The 18891-nt window shown below is 54.3% G+C and overlaps 1 protein-coding gene across 1 annotated transcript in view; it reads left to right on the top strand.

The window, feature by feature from the left end:
• Positions 1–272: 272 nt before the first annotated feature.
• AP3D1 (adaptor related protein complex 3 subunit delta 1) overlaps positions 273–18891 on the top strand; it is a 49693-nt gene continuing 31074 nt past the window's right edge. The window contains exons 1-4 of the mRNA XM_054465455.2: positions 273–661; positions 13117–13212; positions 14021–14101; positions 14736–14816. Coding sequence (XP_054321430.1) covers positions 566–661; positions 13117–13212; positions 14021–14101; positions 14736–14816 — 354 coding nt within the window. The 5' untranslated portion in view covers positions 273–565. The remainder of the gene's footprint in view (positions 662–13116; positions 13213–14020; positions 14102–14735; positions 14817–18891) is intronic.

Genomic DNA, 18891 nt, shown 5'->3' with positions numbered 1-18891 from the left:
CTCCACGTGGGCGCCCCGCCCACATCTAGCCACGCCCACACCTGTCAGATGGTGGGAGGGTCAGGACCAGCCTCTAAGGGGCGTGGCTAGGGCGCAGAACGAGGAAGAAGGCGGAGTTCCGGAGGCCACTGACCAATGAGAGCGCAAGTCTTTGGGCCGGAAAAGGCGGGAACGCGCGCCGGAGAGGGTGGTGCCACGTTTCCATTGGGCTACCTGTCGTCGTCAGGGAAACGCAGCGTCTCCCCGCCGGGGAGGTGGGGAGGCGGGGCTTTCTGGGAGGCGGGGCTTCCGGGGCCGGCAAGCTGGGACCGGGCTCTCGTCGTCAGCTGACCCGTCGCCATCTTGTCCGCCATTTGCAAGGGGCCCGGAGCGGGATCGCGGCACCTGCCGAGCGGGTCTCCGACTCTGCCGCGGTCGTTGGAACCCGCCGCCGCCCTGGCCTGGGAGCTTGTCCCGCCGCAGCGGCCGGCACCGCGACGCTCCGCGGGCGGCAGGCACGGGCCCCGGGCCCCCTCACGGCGCCCAGCCGCGGGCCTCCCGAGGCAAAAGCCCGTGGGCCGCCGCGATGGCCCTCAAGATGGTGAAGGGCAGCATCGACCGCATGTTCGACAAGAATCTGCAGGACTTGGTCCGCGGCATCCGTAACCACAAGGAGGACGAGGTGAGCCCGGCGCGCCAAGGGGCTGCTCGGCCTGGTCACCGCCCCGGCCCAGGGCCCAGCCCTGCTCGCTGGGCCTGCTCGGCCTGCCGCCCGCCCAGGCTCTGTCTTAGTTGGAGGTCCCGCTCTGGGCTCCGGCCCTGCGTGGCCTGGGCCTGGGGCGCCGCCCACCTCCTCGGTCCCCCAGCCTCAGTTTCCCCCCGAGGGGCGAAGGCCTTGGAGCAGCACATCTCGGATCCTCGCCTCATCGGATCACCTGGGGGAAACGCTGTTCAAAATGCAATGCCCTGGGCCCTGCCGATAGGTGCCCTCCCCCTGGACCCTCAGTTTACTCTCTCAGAGGGAGATTCGGGCCCACCTGCCCCCGGCCCGGGCCACCCTCCCAGGAGACTTGCGAGGTCTCTGGGCAGAGCTTCTCCAACCTGAGTGTGTTTCCGAATCACCGATTGAAAATGCAGGGGCCCGGGCCCCGCCCCCGGACCCTCCCCGGGAGACCGAGGCAGGGGGTCCTGGGCCGTCCCTGGAGAAACGCCTTTCTTCTGGATCGTGTAAATGCGTGTCCAGGTCTCTCCCTGAGGCCTGGCTCGGAACCAGGCAGGGTCTTAGGGCCTTGCCTCCAGTGCGCCGGTTCCCAGGAAGGTGGGGCTGCTGCTAGGAGGGAGGAAGGACGGCGGCATCCTAAGCCCCAGTGAGGTAGCAGCTTGCGGGAACCTGGAATGGGGAAGCTGACTTCAAGTAGGAACCTGAAAGCCAGGGCGAGGAAATGGTTTTCCAGAAGTAAAATTACAACTGTGGGGATCGTTTCCTTCCCGCCCCTCCCTTCCCCCAACCTGTGACCTAGATTGAAGAAGAATGGGCATGGCGGCCACCAAGTGTCTGGCTTCATTAAGGGTACCCGTGCAGCCCTTGGGCAGTGGGAGCCTTAGAAAGTGTCCTACTTGAGCGACTGCCTGCCTGCTTCCCTGCGTGGACAGCAAGGCTGGCCTGAAGGAGAGCCGTCGTCTGATACCGCACCAGTCCCAGTACCAGAGGCTGTGTCCAGGATGAGGTGCCCAGGAGGGCAGGGAAGTTAAGGGACTTGCTTCCTGGCACCATGTTCCTCAGCCCATGTCCCTCTCTCTGGGAACCTGAGCTCTTGCCGTATTGTTAAACCTTTACACTTTTCTGGAAGTGGTGTGGTTTCACCTGCCCCCAACTTAATGAGGTCATTTTTGTTCTTCTCCACCCCCCTTCCCTTCGGCCTCCTTGGTTTTCTTCATCTCAGAAGCTCTCCCTAACTGCTTTGGTTACAACGTGTAACTAACTGGAGTAATGTTCAGATTCTTTGTGAGTTGAAAGCATCACTGATGGGCCTGGTTTTTACTGAGCTTGGTTCAGCAGATTGGAAATGTGGTTCGCTTCCCGAGAGGACTTTTTCTGCACAGGCAGGATCTCCCAGCGCCTGTCCCTGCTCCCTTAAGCGCATGTCACTGAGCAGCCTGTTCTGGGATCCTGACGATGGGCCAGGGGGTCTGTCCGGTGGAGGACCACACCTCTAGTCTGGGGCGTGGTTTTCAGGGGGATGTGCCTGTCTTCACTGGGAAGCCCCTGAGCCTGGGTTTCTTCCTTTGGAATTGGTGTGAGTTGATAGCGCCTTCCCCACAAGTCTGGGCCCCTTCAAGGGGGTATTGGTGGTGGAAACTTTTTTTTTTTTTTTTTTGAGACGGAGTTTCACTCTTGTTGCCCAGGCTGGAGTGCAAAGGCGTGATCTTGGCTCACCACAACCTTCACCTCCGAGGTTCAAGCGATTCTTCTGCCCCAGCCTCCTGAGTAGCTGGGATTACAGGCATGCACCACCACACCCAGCTAATTTTGTATTTTTAGTGGAGACAGGGTTTCACCATGTTGGTCAGGCTGGTGTCAAACTCCTGACCTCAGGTGATCCGCCCGCCTCAGCCTCCCAAAGTGTTAGGATTACAGGCGTGAGCCACTGCACCCGGCTGGGAAACATTTTTAAAATGGCGCAGGGCTGTCCTTGAAAGTCCCAGGCTTCCTCATTGGCCCTGCCATTGGCGGGTGGGTGATTTCAGGCAGGACACGCAGTGTCTGGGGACCCTGGCTTTCTCACTGGAAGACCATTGTTATGGTCCAGAGGGTTGTAACTCAGGTGTTCATGTCTGATTCTGGATGTTCTCTGCAGCTGCTGGAGTCTCCTGATTGGTGAGCAGCAAATGACTGTTCAATGACAGTTCTAGTTGTCCCCCCCCAGCACCCCCACTCACTTTTAAAAAGCAGCTATCCTGTAGACCGTATGTTGTAGGTTTTTCCCTCCCGCCCACTGCACCCGGAACAAAGACTCTATAGACAGTGTGCATTTTCTGCGGCAGTATAGTTTCCAAAAAAAGTTTCCATTTCGTAATAGATTTTCACCTAAAACTTGAGTGTGGCATCATGGAAACAAGGCTTAGTGATGACTTTGAAAGCCACGTGGAAAGGCAGTGCGATGGAGTAGAAATCGCATGAGGTTTGGGAGATCCGAGTCCAGGTGCTTGGGCTGACTGGCTGACTTCATGGGGCGGCCCATGGAGAGCCCCCTGCTCTGTCTCCTCCTGTGTAAGTGGGGATGACAGTCGCCTCCCTCCTTGCTGGATGACGCGGAGGATGCTGCAGTGACACGCGGTTTTCTGGAAGCGCCAGAGCGCTGAGTTTTTCTAGTTCACTGTTTTCCAGTCCTCAGGCTGTGGGTTGTGAATTCAATTTAATGGTTATGCTAGGTAAGAAAAAGGAAAAGAAACTAGAAGAGACCAGAGTGCAGGCACATACAGTAACTGTCCTGTCCTGAAACTTTGATTTCTGCATGTGATACTTGTGTGTACGTGTGAACGTATCGGGTTCCCATGCAAAACCCATTAAGATGAGTCCAAAAAGCATGAGAAGTAGTGGTCTCATGTGTATGTGTCTTGGTCCACTTGGGAGTGTCCTCAGCTTCTAAAGCTCCATAGAATTGGCACAAAAAACAAACAATTTTTAATATTTTATTCTCACAAGTCCTTTTCATAGTTTTGGGAAAGTTTTCTCCATTTTTTTCTTTTTTCTTTTTTTTTTTTTGAGTAGAGACGGGGTTTCACCGTGTTCTCGATCTCCTGACCTCGTGATCCTCCCGCCTCGGCCTCCCAAAGTGCTGGATTACAGGTGTGAGCCACGGTGCCCAGCCTTTTTTTCTTTTTTTTTTTTTTTTTTTTGAGACTAAGTCTCACTCTGTCGCCAGGCTGGAGTGCAGTGGCACGATCTCGGCTCACTGCAACCTCCACCTCCCAGATTCAAGTGACTCAGCCTCCCAAGCAGCTGGGACAACAGGCGCGCGCCACCACATCCAGCTAATTTTTGTATTTTTAGTGGAGACGGGGTTTCACCATGTTGGCCAGGATGGTCTCGATCTCTTGACCTCGTGATCTGCCCACCTTGGCCTCCCAAAGTGCTGGGATTACAGAGTGAGCCACTGTGCCCAGCCCATATATTCTTTTTCTTTTTTCTTTTTTGTTTGTTTTTTCTTCTTGTTTTTTTTCAAGTCAGAGTCTCGCTGTGTTGCCCAGGCTGGAGTGCAGTGGCACAGTCTTGGCTCACTGCAAGTTCTGCCTCCTGGGTTCAAGCAGTTCTCCCTGCCTCAGCCTCCCCAGCAGGCAGACTCCAACTCAAAAAAAAAAAAAGAAAGGAAAAGATATAAAGTTATTAAATTTGAACTGAGTGTGTTTTCTTTTTTTTTTTTTTTTTTTGAGACAGAGTTTTGCTCTTGTTGCCCAGGCTGGAGTGCAATGGCGCGATCTCGGCTCACTGCAACTTCCGCCTCCCAGGTTCAAGCAATTCTCCTGCCTCAGCCTCCCTAGTAGCTGGGATTACAGGCATGTGCCACCACCCCAGCTAATTTTTTGTATTTTTAGTAGAGACGGGGTTTCTCCATGTTGGTCAGGCTGGTCTTGAACTCCCGACCTCAGGTGATCCACCAGCCTCGGCCTCCCAAAGAGCTGGGATGACAGGCGTGAGCCACCACGCCCAGCCGAACTGAGCGCGTTTTCTCTGCTTTTAATAACGTCAGTCATTCCACTAGATCAGCCTCTGCCCCTCAGCACTGTGGATGTTGGGGCTGGATCATTCTCTGGGTAGAGCTGTTCTGGGCACTACAGGGTGCTGAGCAGCATCCCTGCCCCCACCCACTCCGTGCCAGGAGCTCCTCTGATCATGCCAGCCACAGATGTGCCCAGAACAGTGTGTCTCTTGGAGGTAGAATCAACCCCAAATTAAAAGCCCCTGACCCCACTTGATGGTAAGAAAAGTCTCTCAGAATTCCCGAATGCCTCCCCGTTGTCCAGGTGCCCTCGTCCCCCGTGCTGTCACAGTGGTGGTGGACCTGAGGGCGTGGATTCTAAATGTGCTTTGTTTTCCCTCTGAGCTTCTTTAATTGCAAAATATGCAGTGCCTAGGACATTGTACAGCTTTTTTTTTTTTTTTTTTTTTTTGAGACAGGGTCTTGCTCTGTCTGTCACCCAGGCTGGAGTGCAGCGGCACGATCTTGGCTCACTGCAAACTCTGCCTCCTGGGTTCAAGTGATTCTCCTGCCTCAACCTCCGAAGTAGCTGGGATTACAGGTGGCCACCACCACACCTGGCTAATTTTTGTATTTTTAGCAGAGACGGGGTTTCACTGTATTGGCCAGGCTGGTCTCCAACTCCTGACCTCAAGTAACCCACCCACTTCGGCCTCCCAAAGTGCTGGGATGGCAGGCGTGAGCCACTGTGCTCGGCCTGTACAGCTAATTATTATGGTAATGATCCTGACTTCTGTAAGTTTAATTTCCTTGACTTGCTTATAGTTTTATCACTTAAATTCGTGTCCCTGAACCATAGGTGTGATTGCCTAAGGTGTGTGTGCTTTGCTGCCATCTTGGTGGGGAGGGAGCTGTCCTCGCTCCTTGCCGTGGGTGGCTGTGCTCTGTTGTTTACACACAGCTTCCATACATAGTCGGACATGTGGGTGGTTTCCATGTGGGGTCGTTTTATGAATGGACTCAAGCCGTAGAGATGTGCAGCGCGCCCAGCCCTCAGGACAGCGCCCGCTCCCCACAGAGCTGCTCCCAGCAGCAAGCATGAAAGCCGCAGCCTCGCCTTGCGCACCCCCAGCAGGGCTGGGGTGTTTGGGGGGTGCAGCTGTAGTGTCAGTTGCCCTGCTTATGAGTGCGGTTCACTTGTTCATGGGCGTTTAGCCGCTTGCGTTCTGCCTGAAGCTCTCTCTTCAAAGAGGCTTGGGCCTCTTTGTTTTACTCCTTTGCAGGGGTTTTCAAAAGGCAATCTCTGGGCAGAAGGCTTGGTGTGTGTGTGTGGAGGTGGCTTCAAGGCTGAGGCATGTGGGTCTTGGAGGGGTGTGTGGGTGGGAGTGAGTTCTGCCCTTGTGACCGGCTTCTGGGTGATGCTCACTTGCGTTCCTTGTAACCAGCTTCTGGGTGATGCTCACTCGCGTTCCTTGTGACCAGCTTCTGGGTGGTGCTCACTTGCGTTGAGCTTTGGAGAGTCAGGAAGACCAGAGGGCAGGAGGGGCGACACCAGCCCTGGGTATGCTCTGACCCAGCCGTGGCACTGTGGACATCAGGCTGGATCGTTCTTGGGGTGGGGGTGTTGGGGCACTGCAGGGCACTGAGCAGCGTCCCCGGCCTCCACCCACTCCATGCCTAGATCTCTGCAAGTCGTGGCAACCACAGGTGCTGCAGACATCGCCCAGTGTCCCCTGGAGGGGCAGAGTCACCTGCTGGGAACCACTGCCCTAGGAGTTCTTGGATTGGCTGGTGGCTGACTTGTCCACGTGGCAGTGAGGCAGGCGGAGGGATGCGGGGACCCCGGGTGGCCTGCTGGGCATCCACCAGGTGGCCCACTCTGTGCTGAGTGGTCCCTAATGCTCCTGCTCATCTGTGACTGGGGCCTGAGGACCCTCCTCTGCTCTGCCCAGGCCTCCAGCCCTCAGGGAGCTGCGGTCCAGATGGAGCCTCACGTCCTTCCTGGTGTTTTGTCCTGTCCTGTGATGCTGCTGAGCCAAGGTGGTTCCTTTCTTTGAACAGTTGAGATATAATTTACATGCCATAAAATCTACCTGTTCTAGGCATGAAATTAAGTAGATTTCAGTATATTTACAAACGTACAGTGATTCAGCACAATAAGTTCAGAACAGAGAAACCTCATGCCCTGGCGACCACTGACCTGCTGTCTCTGTGGATTTGAGCCAGAAGGGTTTTTGTTTGTTTGTTTGTTTGTTTGTTTGTGGAGACATAGTCTCCCTCTGTCGCCCAGGCTGGAGTGCAGTGGTACGATCTCGGCTCATTGCAGCCTCTTCCTCCCAGGTTCAAGCAATTCTCCTGCCTCAGCCTCCTAAGTAGCTGGGATTACAGGCATGCACCACCATACCAGGCTAATTTTTGTATTTTTAGTGGAGACGGTGTTTCACCATGTTGACCAAGCTGGTTTCGAACCCCTGACCTCAAGTGATCTGCTTGGCCTCCCAAAGTGCTGGGATTACAGGTGTGAGCCATTGTGCCCCGCCTTGACTCAGAGGGTTTTAATGGTGACCGTGCCACCCCACAGACATCCAGGCTGAGCTGAGGGGCTGCAAGTTACAGGACTGAGCACAGAGACGGGCTGGGGCTGGACTGGGCGGGGCTGGCCGGGGTCTGGTCCTGGATGGGGCTGTTTCTGGCTTCTACCCTGTTGGGTGTTAGTGTGCCGCACCAGCCTCAGTCGTGGGAGTGGAGGTAGGTCCCGGTGTGGGGGCCTCGGTTCCATGCTGCCTCAGGATGGCTGCGGCCGCTCTGCTCCTGGGTGCAGAGGGCGTTGAGCCTGTCCACAACAAGAGAATAAAGCAGGACGGTGTCCCGGGCTGTTGAAAGAGCAGCGCGCTCCACAGGAGAAGCTCCTTTCATGCTGCTTCTGGGGTTCTGGGGTTCGGTGGCTTTTCTGTTTGAATTTGAAGTGATGGTGATCATGGATGGTAACTTATCTTGGGCAGGATGGACCACTTCGCCGGCGCGTCCCCTTTCCTGACCCAGTTACTGTTGGGACTTGGAATTCTTCTTTTTTTTTTTTGAGACGGAGTTTCACTCTTGTTGCCCAGGCTGGAGTGCAATGGCGCGATCACGGCTCACCGCAACCTCTGTCTCCCGGGTGCAAGCGATTCTCCTGCCTCAGCCTCCCTAGTAGCTGGGATTACAGGTGCGAGCCACCACCCCGGCTAATTTTGTATTTTTAGCAGAGATGGGGTTTCTCCACGTTGGTCAGACTGGTCTCGAACTCCCAACGTCAGGCGATCCACCCGCCTCGGCCTCCCAAAGTGCTGGGATTACAGGCATGAGCCACCGCGCCTGGCCGAGGCAGCACGTTCATTTATTTCCTTTTTTATTTTTTTTTGAGGCAGTCTTGCTCTGTTGCCCAGGCTGGAGTGCAGTGGTGTGATCACGGCCCACTACAGCCTTGACGTCCTGGGCTTAATCAATCCTCTTACCTCAGCCTTGCAAGTAGCTGTGACTACACCATGTGCCACCACGCCCAGCTAATTTTTTATTTTTTGATTTTTTTGAAACAGGGCTTCACAAACCTCCTCTCTACACAAAAATACAAAAATTAGGCAGGCTTGGCCTGGCGTGGTGGCTCACGCCTGTAATCCCAGCACTTTGGGAGGCCGAGGTGGGCGGATCACAAGGTCAGGAGATCGAGACGATCCTGGCTAACACGGCGAAACCCCGTCTCTACTAAAAATACAAAAAATTAGCCAGGCGTGGTGGCGGGCGCCTGTAGTCCCAGCTACTTGGGAGGCTGAGGCAGGAGAATGGCGTGAATCCAGGAGGTGGAGCTTGCAGTGAGCTGAGATCGCGCTGCTGCACTCCAACCTGGGCAACAGAGCAGGACTCCGTCTCAAAAAAAAAAAAAAATTAGGCAGGCATGGTGGCGCATGCCTGTAGTCCTAGCTGCTTGGAAAGCTGAGGCAGGAGAATCACTTCAACTTGGGAGGTGGAGTTTGCAGTGAGCAGAGATCATACCACTGCACTCCAACTTGGACGACAGAGTGAGACTCCATCTCAAAAAAAAAAAAAAAAAAAAAAAAGAGGCTGGGCGTGGTGGCTCACTCCTGTAATCCCTGCACTTTGGGAGGCCGAGGTGGGCGGATCAGCTGAGGTTGGGAGTTCAAGACCAGCCTGGCCAACATGGAGAAACCCTGTCTCTACTAAAAATATAAAATTAGCCTGGTGTGGTGGCTCATGCCTGTAATCCCAGCTACTTGGGAGGCTGAGACAGGAGAATCACACTTGAGCTTGGGAGGCGGAGGCTGTCGTGAGCCAAGATCACACCATTGTACTCCAGCCTGGGCAACAAGAGCGAAACTCTGTCTCAAATAAAAAAAGAAAAAAAAAAGAAAAAACCCCTCAGAGCCCCCGGTGGGGTGAGGGGGACCGGGCTTTGCTCTCATGAGCTGGGTGAGCTCCCAGGCCCTCAGCCTGCATGCGGCTCAGCGGCCTGGCTTCCCTCAGCTGCGCCGCCACATGGAAAGCACCGTGGGATGTGCCAAGGGTTCAGCTCGTTGGTCTTTGAGCTGGACGGCACCCGAGAATCAGCTGCTGAGGTTGTGACCATGTGGCCTCCCTGGTCTCAAGATGCTGACTTAATTCATTGGAGGCGAAGGACTGAGAATCGGAACTTTAAAACTAGAAAAAGCGCTGGCCAGGTGCGGTGGCTCACACCTTTAATCCCAGCACTGTGGGAGGCCAAGGTGGGAGGGTCACTTGAGGCCAGGAGTTCAAGACCAGCCTGGGCAACATAGTGAGACCCCGACTCTACAAAAGTAAAAAATGTTAGGTCAGGTGCGGTAGCTCACACCTGTAAATCCCAGCACTTTGGGAGGCTGAGGCTGGCGAATTACTTGAGGTCAGGAGTTCAAGACCAGCCTGGCCAACATGGCTAAACCCCGTCTAAAAATATAGAAATTAGCCAGGCGTGGTAGTAACTGCTTGTAACCCCAGCTACTGGGAAGGCTGAGGCAGGAGAATTGCTTGAACCCGGGAGGCGGAGGTTGCAGTGAGCTGCACTCCAGCATGGGCGCACACCACTGCACTCCAGCATGGGCGACAAGAGCAAAACTGTGTCTCAAAAGAGATATATATATATATACATAAATGTATATATAAATAAGTGTATATATATGTAAATAAGTATATATGTAAAAATATGTATATATAAATATATATAATTTAAAAAATTAGCCCAGTATGGTGGCATGCCGCTGTAATCCCAGCTACTCACTGTACTCCCAAATACTGAGGTGGGAGAATCTCTTGAGCCTGGGAGGTTGAGGCTGCAGTTAGCCACTGCACTTTAGCCTGTGCAATAGAGGAAGACCCTATCTCAATAAAAGAAAAAAAAAGGCCGGGCACGGTGGCTCACGCCTGTAATCCCAGCACTTTGGTAGGCCGAGACAGGCGGATCATGAGGTCAAGAGATCGAGACCATCCTGGCCAAGATGGTGAAACCCTGTCTCTGCTAAAAATGCAAAAATTAGCTGGGCGTGGTGGTGTGCGCCTGTAATCCTAGCCACTCTGGAGGCTGAGGCAGGAGAATTACTTGAACCGAGAGGCGGAGATTGCAGTGAGCCGAGATTGTGCCACTGCACTCCAGCCTGGTCACAGAGCAAGACTCCATTAAAAAAAAAAAAAAAAAAAAAGTACCCCAGGGAGTTCTCCTGTGTATCTAGGGTTTAAATGACCTGTCTTACTGCAGTCCTGAGGACTTAGTGTATAAAGGAAATACGCACCATGTGTTCTAAATTACATCCCAGAGTTAAATAGATGCTGAAACCAGCATCATTGTTTTAGTATCTCACTTGCTCTGTGGTGAAGTGTGAATTTAGTGTGGAACTAGCTGAGGTGTTTGAGAAATTTCACCATGTTGCTCCTCTAATTTCCCTTTGTTTTTGTAGAAAGTGTCAATGATGTATAGCCACATTATACCTTCAAATAATTTAAATCTATGTTTATAATATAATCTTCTGGGTCTAGATCATGTTTCCCTACCCCAACTAATACATTTTTTTTCTAATTCAGGCCGGGCGCAGTGGCTCATGCCTGTTATCCCGGCACTTTGGGAGGCTGAGGCGAGCAGATCACCTGAGGTCAGGAGTTCGAGACCGGCCTGGCCAACATGACGAAACCTCGTCTCTACTAAAAATACAAGAATTAGCAGGGCATGGTGGTGTGCCCCTGTAATCCTAGCTACTTAGGAGGCTGAGCCAGGAGAATCACTTGAACCTGGGAGGTGTAGGTTGCAGTGAGCTGAGATTGTGCCACTGCACTCCAGCCTGGCATCAGAGCGAGACTCCGTCTCAAAAAAAAAAAAAAAAAAAAAAAAAGACATTTGTTTGTGTGAGGCTTGGTCTGAGAGGAGCTACTTGGACTCTATCAGAAGTTCAGAAGTGAAAAGCCAAGAGGGAGTCCCAGGGTTGTGACCCACTGCCGAGTTCCTAGAAAGCTGACTAGTGGCTGGGCGTGGTGGCGCGCACACCTGTGGTCCCAGTGCTTTGGAAGGCTAGCGGGGAGGATTACTTGAGTCTGGGGTGTGGAGGCTGCAGTGAGCGGTGATCTCACCACTGCACTCCAGCCTGGGCAACAGAGTGAGACCCCATCTCAAAAAAAAAATAATAAGTCAAGCAAGTTGACGGGAGCAGACCCACCACATTGCGTGTATCCATTCATCAGCGGTGAGCATGGGGGCTGTTCCTGTTTCAGGCCACTAGAAATGGTGCTGCCATGTGCGTTCGTGTGCTTGTTTTTGTTTGGACACCTGTTTTCCATCCCCTCGGGTGCACGCCCAGCAGTGGAATTGCTGGGGCGGTAACTCTACGTGGAACCGTGGAGGAAGCCCAGGCTGCTTTCCATGGCAGCTGCGCCGTTTCACATCCCCTTTGCCCTCGTGAGGGTCTGACCTCTCCACGCTTGTGACGGTCTTTTTGTTCTTTTGCTTTTAAATCAACAGTCCTGACCCTTTGAGCAGGAGGAGCGGGTTATCCTTGCTCCTGGGATGGGAGCACAGTCCTGGGGCGAGGTGTAGTAATTTGAAGCCCATCTGGAGGATCGGGTGACACTCGTTCCATTGTACAAAGTTGGATCATAAAACATTCAGGAAAATATTATGTGTCTGTGCCCTCCCCCACCCACCCACCCCCCACAGCCGTGGCTCCTTCCCCAGCCCAGTGCAGCTGGCAGCTGAGGTTGGGGTGTGGTCCTGGGTGACACATGAGTGGTGGGTACTCCTGGGGCTGCTTCGAGGCTAGCTACAGTGGGGCTGGGGACAGAAGCGTGATGGGGTGGGCTTGCCATCCTTGCCTCTGGTGGGCACAGCAGGAGGAACATTGCATCCCGACGCAGGGGCTGGCAGGACAGGGCCCGGGCAGCCATCACTCCTGACCTGTCGGATGATGGAGAGGGGCTCCTGTGTGTTAGGAGGGCTTGTCGTGGGTGCCTCATCGTCCACTGATGGAGGCGTTCTGAGCCTCTGCTGCTCCCTCCTCTCTCTCCTCCCAGGTGGGGTGGGTTGTCTCTGGGGCCAGCATGGCATTGACCCGGCTTGTCTCTGGTGCTATGTTGGGCGCCTCACGTCTGTTTGTCCCTTGGGAACCTCGTCTGCCATTCTGGACCTCGTGCCTGAGTTCGCTTGGGTCAGAACTGTCCTTGATGGTGTTCTGGAGACACGCGCAGTTAGTGAGCAGGCCCAGGGGATGCAGACACACCAGACACATCCCCTCAAAACCTGAGCGCGGTTTTCACAGCAGCGAGAGTCACACTGGCTGAAGGTGGGAAGGCCCCACATGTTCGTCCACCAAGGAGTAGGCAAACGGTGGGTCGTGTATAGCGGAATGCTGTGCGCCACCACCACGGCCAAGTTCCAGAACATTATCAGTCTAGAAAGAAAGCGAACCCTCCCCGTCTCCTCTCCCAGCCTGTGGCACCCACAAATCCCCTTCCTGTCTCTGGATTGGCCTGATCTGGACATTTCATAGAAATGGATCACATGGTGTGCTCTCTTATGTCTGGCTTCTTTCCTTTTTTTTTTTTTGAGACGGAGTCTGGCTCTCTCACCCGGGCTGGAATGCAGTGGTGTCATCTTGGCTCAGTGCAACCTCTGCCTCCCAGGTTTAAACGATTCTTCTGTCTTAGCTTCCTGAGTAGCTGGGATTACAGGCGCCCGCCACCACGCCCAGCTAATTTTTGTATTTTTAGTAGAGGCAGGGTTTCACCATGTTGGCCAGGATGATCTCAAACTCCCGACCTCGTGATCTGTCTGCCTCGGCCTCCCAAAGTGCTGGGATTACAGGCGTGAGCCACCGTGCCTGGCCCGAAATCATTATTCCAATCCTCTTAGCTAGATGTTTGTAATCTCTGTGTTTATCCCCCATTATAGGCAAAATACATATCTCAGTGCATTGATGAGATCAAGCAGGAGCTGAAGCAGGACAACATCGCGGTGAAGGCGAACGCGGTCTGCAAGCTGACGTATGTAAGTGCCTCCCAGTGGCCCGCGCCCAGCACTGTCGGGCTGCTTCTCCACTCAGCGCGTGTTCCCTGTTCATCAGCCTGTCTGTCCACCTGTCAGTCATTGGTACCACCCACTGTCGGTGAGCCACTCAGGGCCAACCCAAAGTCCTGGCGCGGAGAGCCATGTTTGTCACATGGCTGGCAAACAGGCCAGAGGGTGGCAACCCACAGGCCCTGGTGGTGGCCCTGAGGGAGCCCCATGGGGTCCTCTTCCGGGTGGGGTTCACTAGGGACGCCCCTCGCCTGCAGTGTCGGCTCCCTCCCACCACAGGCTGGGCCGGGACGCCTAGTGGGGAGAGCTGGGGCCCTGGACCTTCCTGGGCTGGCTCCCTTCCTGGCTGCAGTTCCAGGTCAGTGTGTGAGCTGGGAACAGGCACTCCTCCCTCTGGCCTATTTCCCCGTGGGAGGTAGCGAGACAAAGGGCTCGTCCAGGGTCCCCCCATGCTGCTGCTCGTCTCGTAACTATTTCAAGGAGCCGATTCGCCAAGGGTTGGTAGGGGAATGTAACCAGTACCCATAAGCGCCAGTTAGCCAATTGCAGACATTGAGCCTCTTTTTAGTGCCTGTCACTAACTTGTCCCTGTAGCTTTTAAATGTCAGAGTTGTTTGTCAAAAGAAGAAATTAAAGGCCCCAGGGGTACGTATTGGGTGGTTTGTTGACAGTGAATGAGTCTGTTCCGTGTGCTGGGAGGGAGTGCTTGATGCCGTGGCTCAAAGCCTTTCTCTCTGCTTTGGCTTGTGAGTGCAATTTCTTGTGCGTCCCTTAACAGTTACAGATGCTGGGATACGACATCAGCTGGGCCGCCTTCAACATCATAGAAGTGATGAGTGCCTCCAAGTTCACCTTCAAGGTGAGGTTCTGGGACGGTGAGGCTGGTGGGGTGGGGAGTGATTACAGGTGTGAGGCACCGTGACCGGCCAATTTTTATTATTATTATTCTTGAGACAGAGTCTAGCTCTGTTACCCAAGGTGGATTCAGTGGCCTGTAATCCCAGCACTTTGGGAGGCTGAGACAGGCGGATCACCTGAGGGTGGGAGTTGGAGACCAGGCTGGCCAACATGGTGAAACCCCATCTCTACTAAAAATACAAAAATTAGTGGGGCGTGGCGGTGCGCGCGGCTATAATCCTAGCTACTCGGGAGGCTCAGACAGGAGAATTGCTTGAACTCGGGAGGTGGAAGTTGCACTGAGCTGAGATCGTGCCATTGCACCCCAGCCTGGGTGACGGAGCGAGACTTTGTCTCCAAGAAAAAAAAACACACATACATATTCCAAACTGGGAGTTTCCTCATGGAATTTTGAAGAAATCTGGGTTGGTTTTCAAATGCGGGCTGGTTCCCACTTGCTGGTGGCCCCAGTGTCCAGGCTGCGGAATGTTGCTTCTGGGCTGGCGCTGCCTGCTGTGGTCGCTGCAGAGCAGAGCTGGGAGCTCCTGGAGGCTGCAGGTGCCCGGCCTCTGATGTGCTCATCTATTCTCTCCCAGCGAATTGGCTACCTCGCTGCTTCCCAGAGCTTTCACGAAGGCACTGACGTCATCATGCTGACCACCAATCAGATCCGTAAGGTGGGTGTTCCCGGGCCGGGGCCGCTCTGTATACTGAGTGCAGCCTGCCCCTGCTGGAGCGTCTGGTTCCCACACGCGTCTTCCTGTGGGCAGCTGGCGCCTGTGGCCCCCTTGAATGTGAGCGGGGCTTCCGCAGCCATAGTCCTCCCGGCAGACGCAGAGAGGAGGCCTGGCAGGTCTGAGCCTGCGCTCTCTGGTGGGCTTGTGAGGTGGAGAGATGCTGAGCAGTGCGGTGCCCCCTTCCCTCGCTCACCACCTGGAGGGGCCGGCGAATGGGGCTCCAGGGTCCACTCGCAGCTGGCCTCTGCGGTCGCCCACTTTCTTCCCTTCTCCGCTCATGGTAGTGCCTGCTGTAGCTGTGGGCCCTTCCCTGCCCATGTGGGGTGCTTCCTGCCCACGGCTTTTTTTGAGTCCCATGAGGTGCATTTTTCAGCACCATGTAAATGTTGCATTTTGAAATGGTCACGGAGGGCACTGGGTAGTAGCACAGATCCTCCTTGGCCCCGAGCTCTGAACACCTTTGGTTCCTGCCTCTCAATAGAGGGGTTGGGGTGTTGGAGAATCAAGCCCACCCTTTTCATGGGCAGCTGGCCCCTTTCTGGCCCCAGACCGCACATCAGAGGCTACGGTCCCGGCTCTCCGATGTCCATGTGCAAGGGCGGGACCCTGTGGCTGTGTTGTCGACCCCACAGGGTGACCTGAAGACCTGGGCTGGGGGCTCCCAGCACGCCGAGGGACAGGTGTGGGGGAACTGGCTGTGACTGATGTCCGGCTTAGGGTGTGGTGCAGGTCCTGGGACTGTTGGCTCTGCTGGGCTCACCATTGTGGGCAAGGTTATGGAGCTGGGTGTCCCGCCTGGGCCGCGGGCGACATGCGCCCTAGATGCCGTGGGGCTCTTGGGTCGTGGCCATGTAGCAGGAGGGGCCTGGGTGGGAGTCTGGCCTGCTGAGAGGAGGATGGGAGCGGGTTTTGCAGGTGGTAACTGGGAGGGAGGAGGGTGGAGGGCTCCAGCCGTCCTAGGTACCCAGGTGGCAGCTGCCCAGCAAGGAGGGCCATGTGTCATGCCGAGCTTTGTGTCTCTTGCTGATGGGCTCGGCACGGCCGGTCCCTGTGTGAGCACCTCACTGGGGACTTAGATCCACCGCTGCCTTGCCAGGTGCTCAGGGCTGTTAGACCCTGTGTGTCGGGCGCAGCTCTGACCTGGTGCCTGCCGGTGCCTGCCCCTGGCCTGGCCTCGGATGCAGGTGGGCCCCGGCTCAGCCAGTTAGCACCTGCTTTCTCTGTGTAGGATCACATGCTTCCGATGTTTGCAGTCCAGTGTGTCATTTGTTTGTTTTGTTTTGTTTTGAGACTGAGTCTCACTCTATTGCCCAGGCTGGAGAGCAATGGCATGATGTCGGCTCACCACAATCTCCGCCTCCTGGGTTCAAGCGATTCTACTGCCTCAGCCTCCCGAGTAGCTGGAATTACAGGTGCCCACCACCATGCCTGGCTAATTTTTGTATTTTTAGTAGAGATGGGGTTTCACCATGTTGGCCAGGCTGGTCTTGAACTCCCAGCCTCAAGTGATCTGCCTGCCTGGGCTTCCGAAAGTGCTGGGATTACAGGCATGAGCCACCGTGCCTGGCCTCATTTTGTTTTTTATTTTTTTTTTTGTTTTGTTTTGTTTTTGAGATAGAATCTTGCTCTGTTGCCCAGGCTGGAGTGCAATGACTCGATCTCGGCTCACTGCAACCTCTGCCTCCCGGGTTCAAGCAATTCTCCTGCATCAGCCTCCCAAGTAGCTGGGAGTACACGCATGTGCCACCACACCCGGCTAATTTTTTTGTGTTTTTAATAGAGACAGGGTTTCACCATGTTGGCCAGGCTGGTCTGGAACTCCTGACCTCAAGTGATCTGCCCACCTCAGCCTCCCAAAGTGCTGGGATTACTGTGCCTGGCTTGTTTTTTAATAAAAAAAATTATTTTCTGGGCTGGGTGCAGTGGCTCATGCCTGTAATCCCAACATTTTGGGAAGTTGAGGCGGGTGGATCTTCTGAGGTTGGGAGTTTGAGACTAGCCTGACCAGCATGGTGAAACCCTGTCTCTACTAAAAATACAAAATTAGCCGGGCGTGGTGGTGCATGCCTATAATCCCAGCTACTCAGAAGGCTGAGGCAGGAGAATTGCTTGAACCCAGGAGGCGGAGGTTGTGGTGAGCCGAGATTGTGCCATTGCACTCCAGCCTGGATGACAGAGCGAGACTCTGTCTCAAAAAAAAAAAAAAATTCTTTTCTTTTTTTTTTTTTTAGGGTATTTTTAGTAGAGACAGGGTTTCACCATGTTGGTCAGGCTAGTCTTGAACTCCTGACCTCATGATCCACCTGCCTCGGCCTCCCAAAGTGCTGGGATTAAAGGCGTGAGCCACCACACCCAGCCCTAAAAAAAATTATTTTCTTACTTTTTTTTTTTTTTTTTTGAGACAGGGTTTTTGCTCTGCCACCCAGGCTGGAGAGCAGTAGCGCAATTGCAGCTCACTGCAGCCTCGACCTCCTAGGCTCAAGCGATCTCCCTACCTTAGCCTCCTGAGTAGCTGGGACTACAGGCATACACCACCACACCTGGCTGATTTTTTTGTATTTTTTGTAGAGGCAGGGAGGGTTTCACTACGTTGCCTAGGCTGGTCTCAAACCCCTGGGCTCAAGTGATCCTCCTGCTTCGGCCGTCCAAAGTGGTAGGATTACAAGTGTGTGCCACCGCTTCAGCTCACTGTGTTATTTTATTTTATTTATTTTTTGAGACGGAGTCTCACTCTGTCGCCATCTGGAGTACACTGCAACTTCTGCCTCCTGGGTTCAAGCAATTCTCCTGCCTCAGCCTCTCAAGTAGCTGGGACTACAAGTGTGCACCACCATGTCTGACTAATTTTTTGTATTTTAGTAGAGACAGGGTTTCACCATGTTGGTCAGGATGGTCTCGATCTCCTGACCTCGTGATCTGCCCGCCTCAGACTTCCAAAGTGCTGGGATTACAGGCGTGAGCCACCGCGCACGCCCACTGTGTCCTTTTAAAAGAACCAGTTGGCCCCGCACGGTGGCTCACGCCTGTAATCCCAGCACTTTGGGAGGCCATGGCGGGCGGATCATGAGATCAAGAGTTCAAGACCAGCCTGGCCAACATGGTAAATCCCCATCTGTACTAAAAATACAAAAATTAGCCGGGCATGGTGACACGCACCTGTAATCCCAGCTACTTGGGAGGCTGAGGCAGAGAATTGCTTGAACCTGGGAGGTGGAGGTTGCAGTGAGCCGAGATTGCACCACTGCACTCCAGCCTGGGGGACAGAGTGAGACTTGTCTCACAAAAAAAAAAAAAAAAAAGCTGGCCTTGTCATATTTTGACCACAGAATGTTAACCCTGAAAAAGGATCTCGGTAGATGCATATATAGATGAAGTCTTGGGAGTTTCCTTAAGAAGATGTCTCCCCAAGAGCAGGTTTGTGATATCAAGAGAGGGTTTATTTCCCCAAGTGCTGACACAGGAGCTGGGGCGGATGCCGTGTTGTAGTGAGAGCTGCGGGAGTGAAGAGCTGGGGCAGACTCCATGGGAGGGCATGGGCAGCTGCCAGCTGACCTTTGAGAGGGGCCCATGGGAGCTGTTCCTGGGCCCTTCCCCTCAGTTGTTGGGGAAAGGGACCCCAAATGGAAGCAGGGTCTCTGAGGACCCCATCCTGTGGGGCTTTCCTGCCCGTTCTGTGCCAGGCCCAGCACCACCGTCTCTGCAAGCTGGGAGCTGCCAGTGATAGGTGAGGGCAGCCCTAGTTTTAGGCCTGGAACGCTCTGCTCTTGCACCCGGGGTGGCCCTTCCCCACACTTGCAGTGACTTGTGACAGGCGCCTCTGTCCCAGGAGGTGTCAGGAAACTTGGTTGATTCCCATGCAGAGTGCTTCAGTTTGTGGCTTAGACCTCCCTGTCTCCAGCCCTGCCCATCCAGGAGGAGCCAAGAAACTTGGTTGATTCCCGCCCACAGAGCGTTTCAGCCTGTGCCTCAGACCTCACTGTTCCCAGCCATGCCCACCCAGGAGGGGCCAAGAAAC

The sequence above is a fragment of the Pongo pygmaeus genome, chromosome 20, assembly GCF_028885625.2.
Source record: "Pongo pygmaeus isolate AG05252 chromosome 20, NHGRI_mPonPyg2-v2.0_pri, whole genome shotgun sequence".
NCBI classification, from domain to species: Eukaryota; Metazoa; Chordata; class Mammalia; order Primates; family Hominidae; genus Pongo; species Pongo pygmaeus.
The sequence above is the reverse complement of the archived record's forward strand: the minus strand, read 5'-3'. Positions and strand labels throughout refer to the sequence as shown.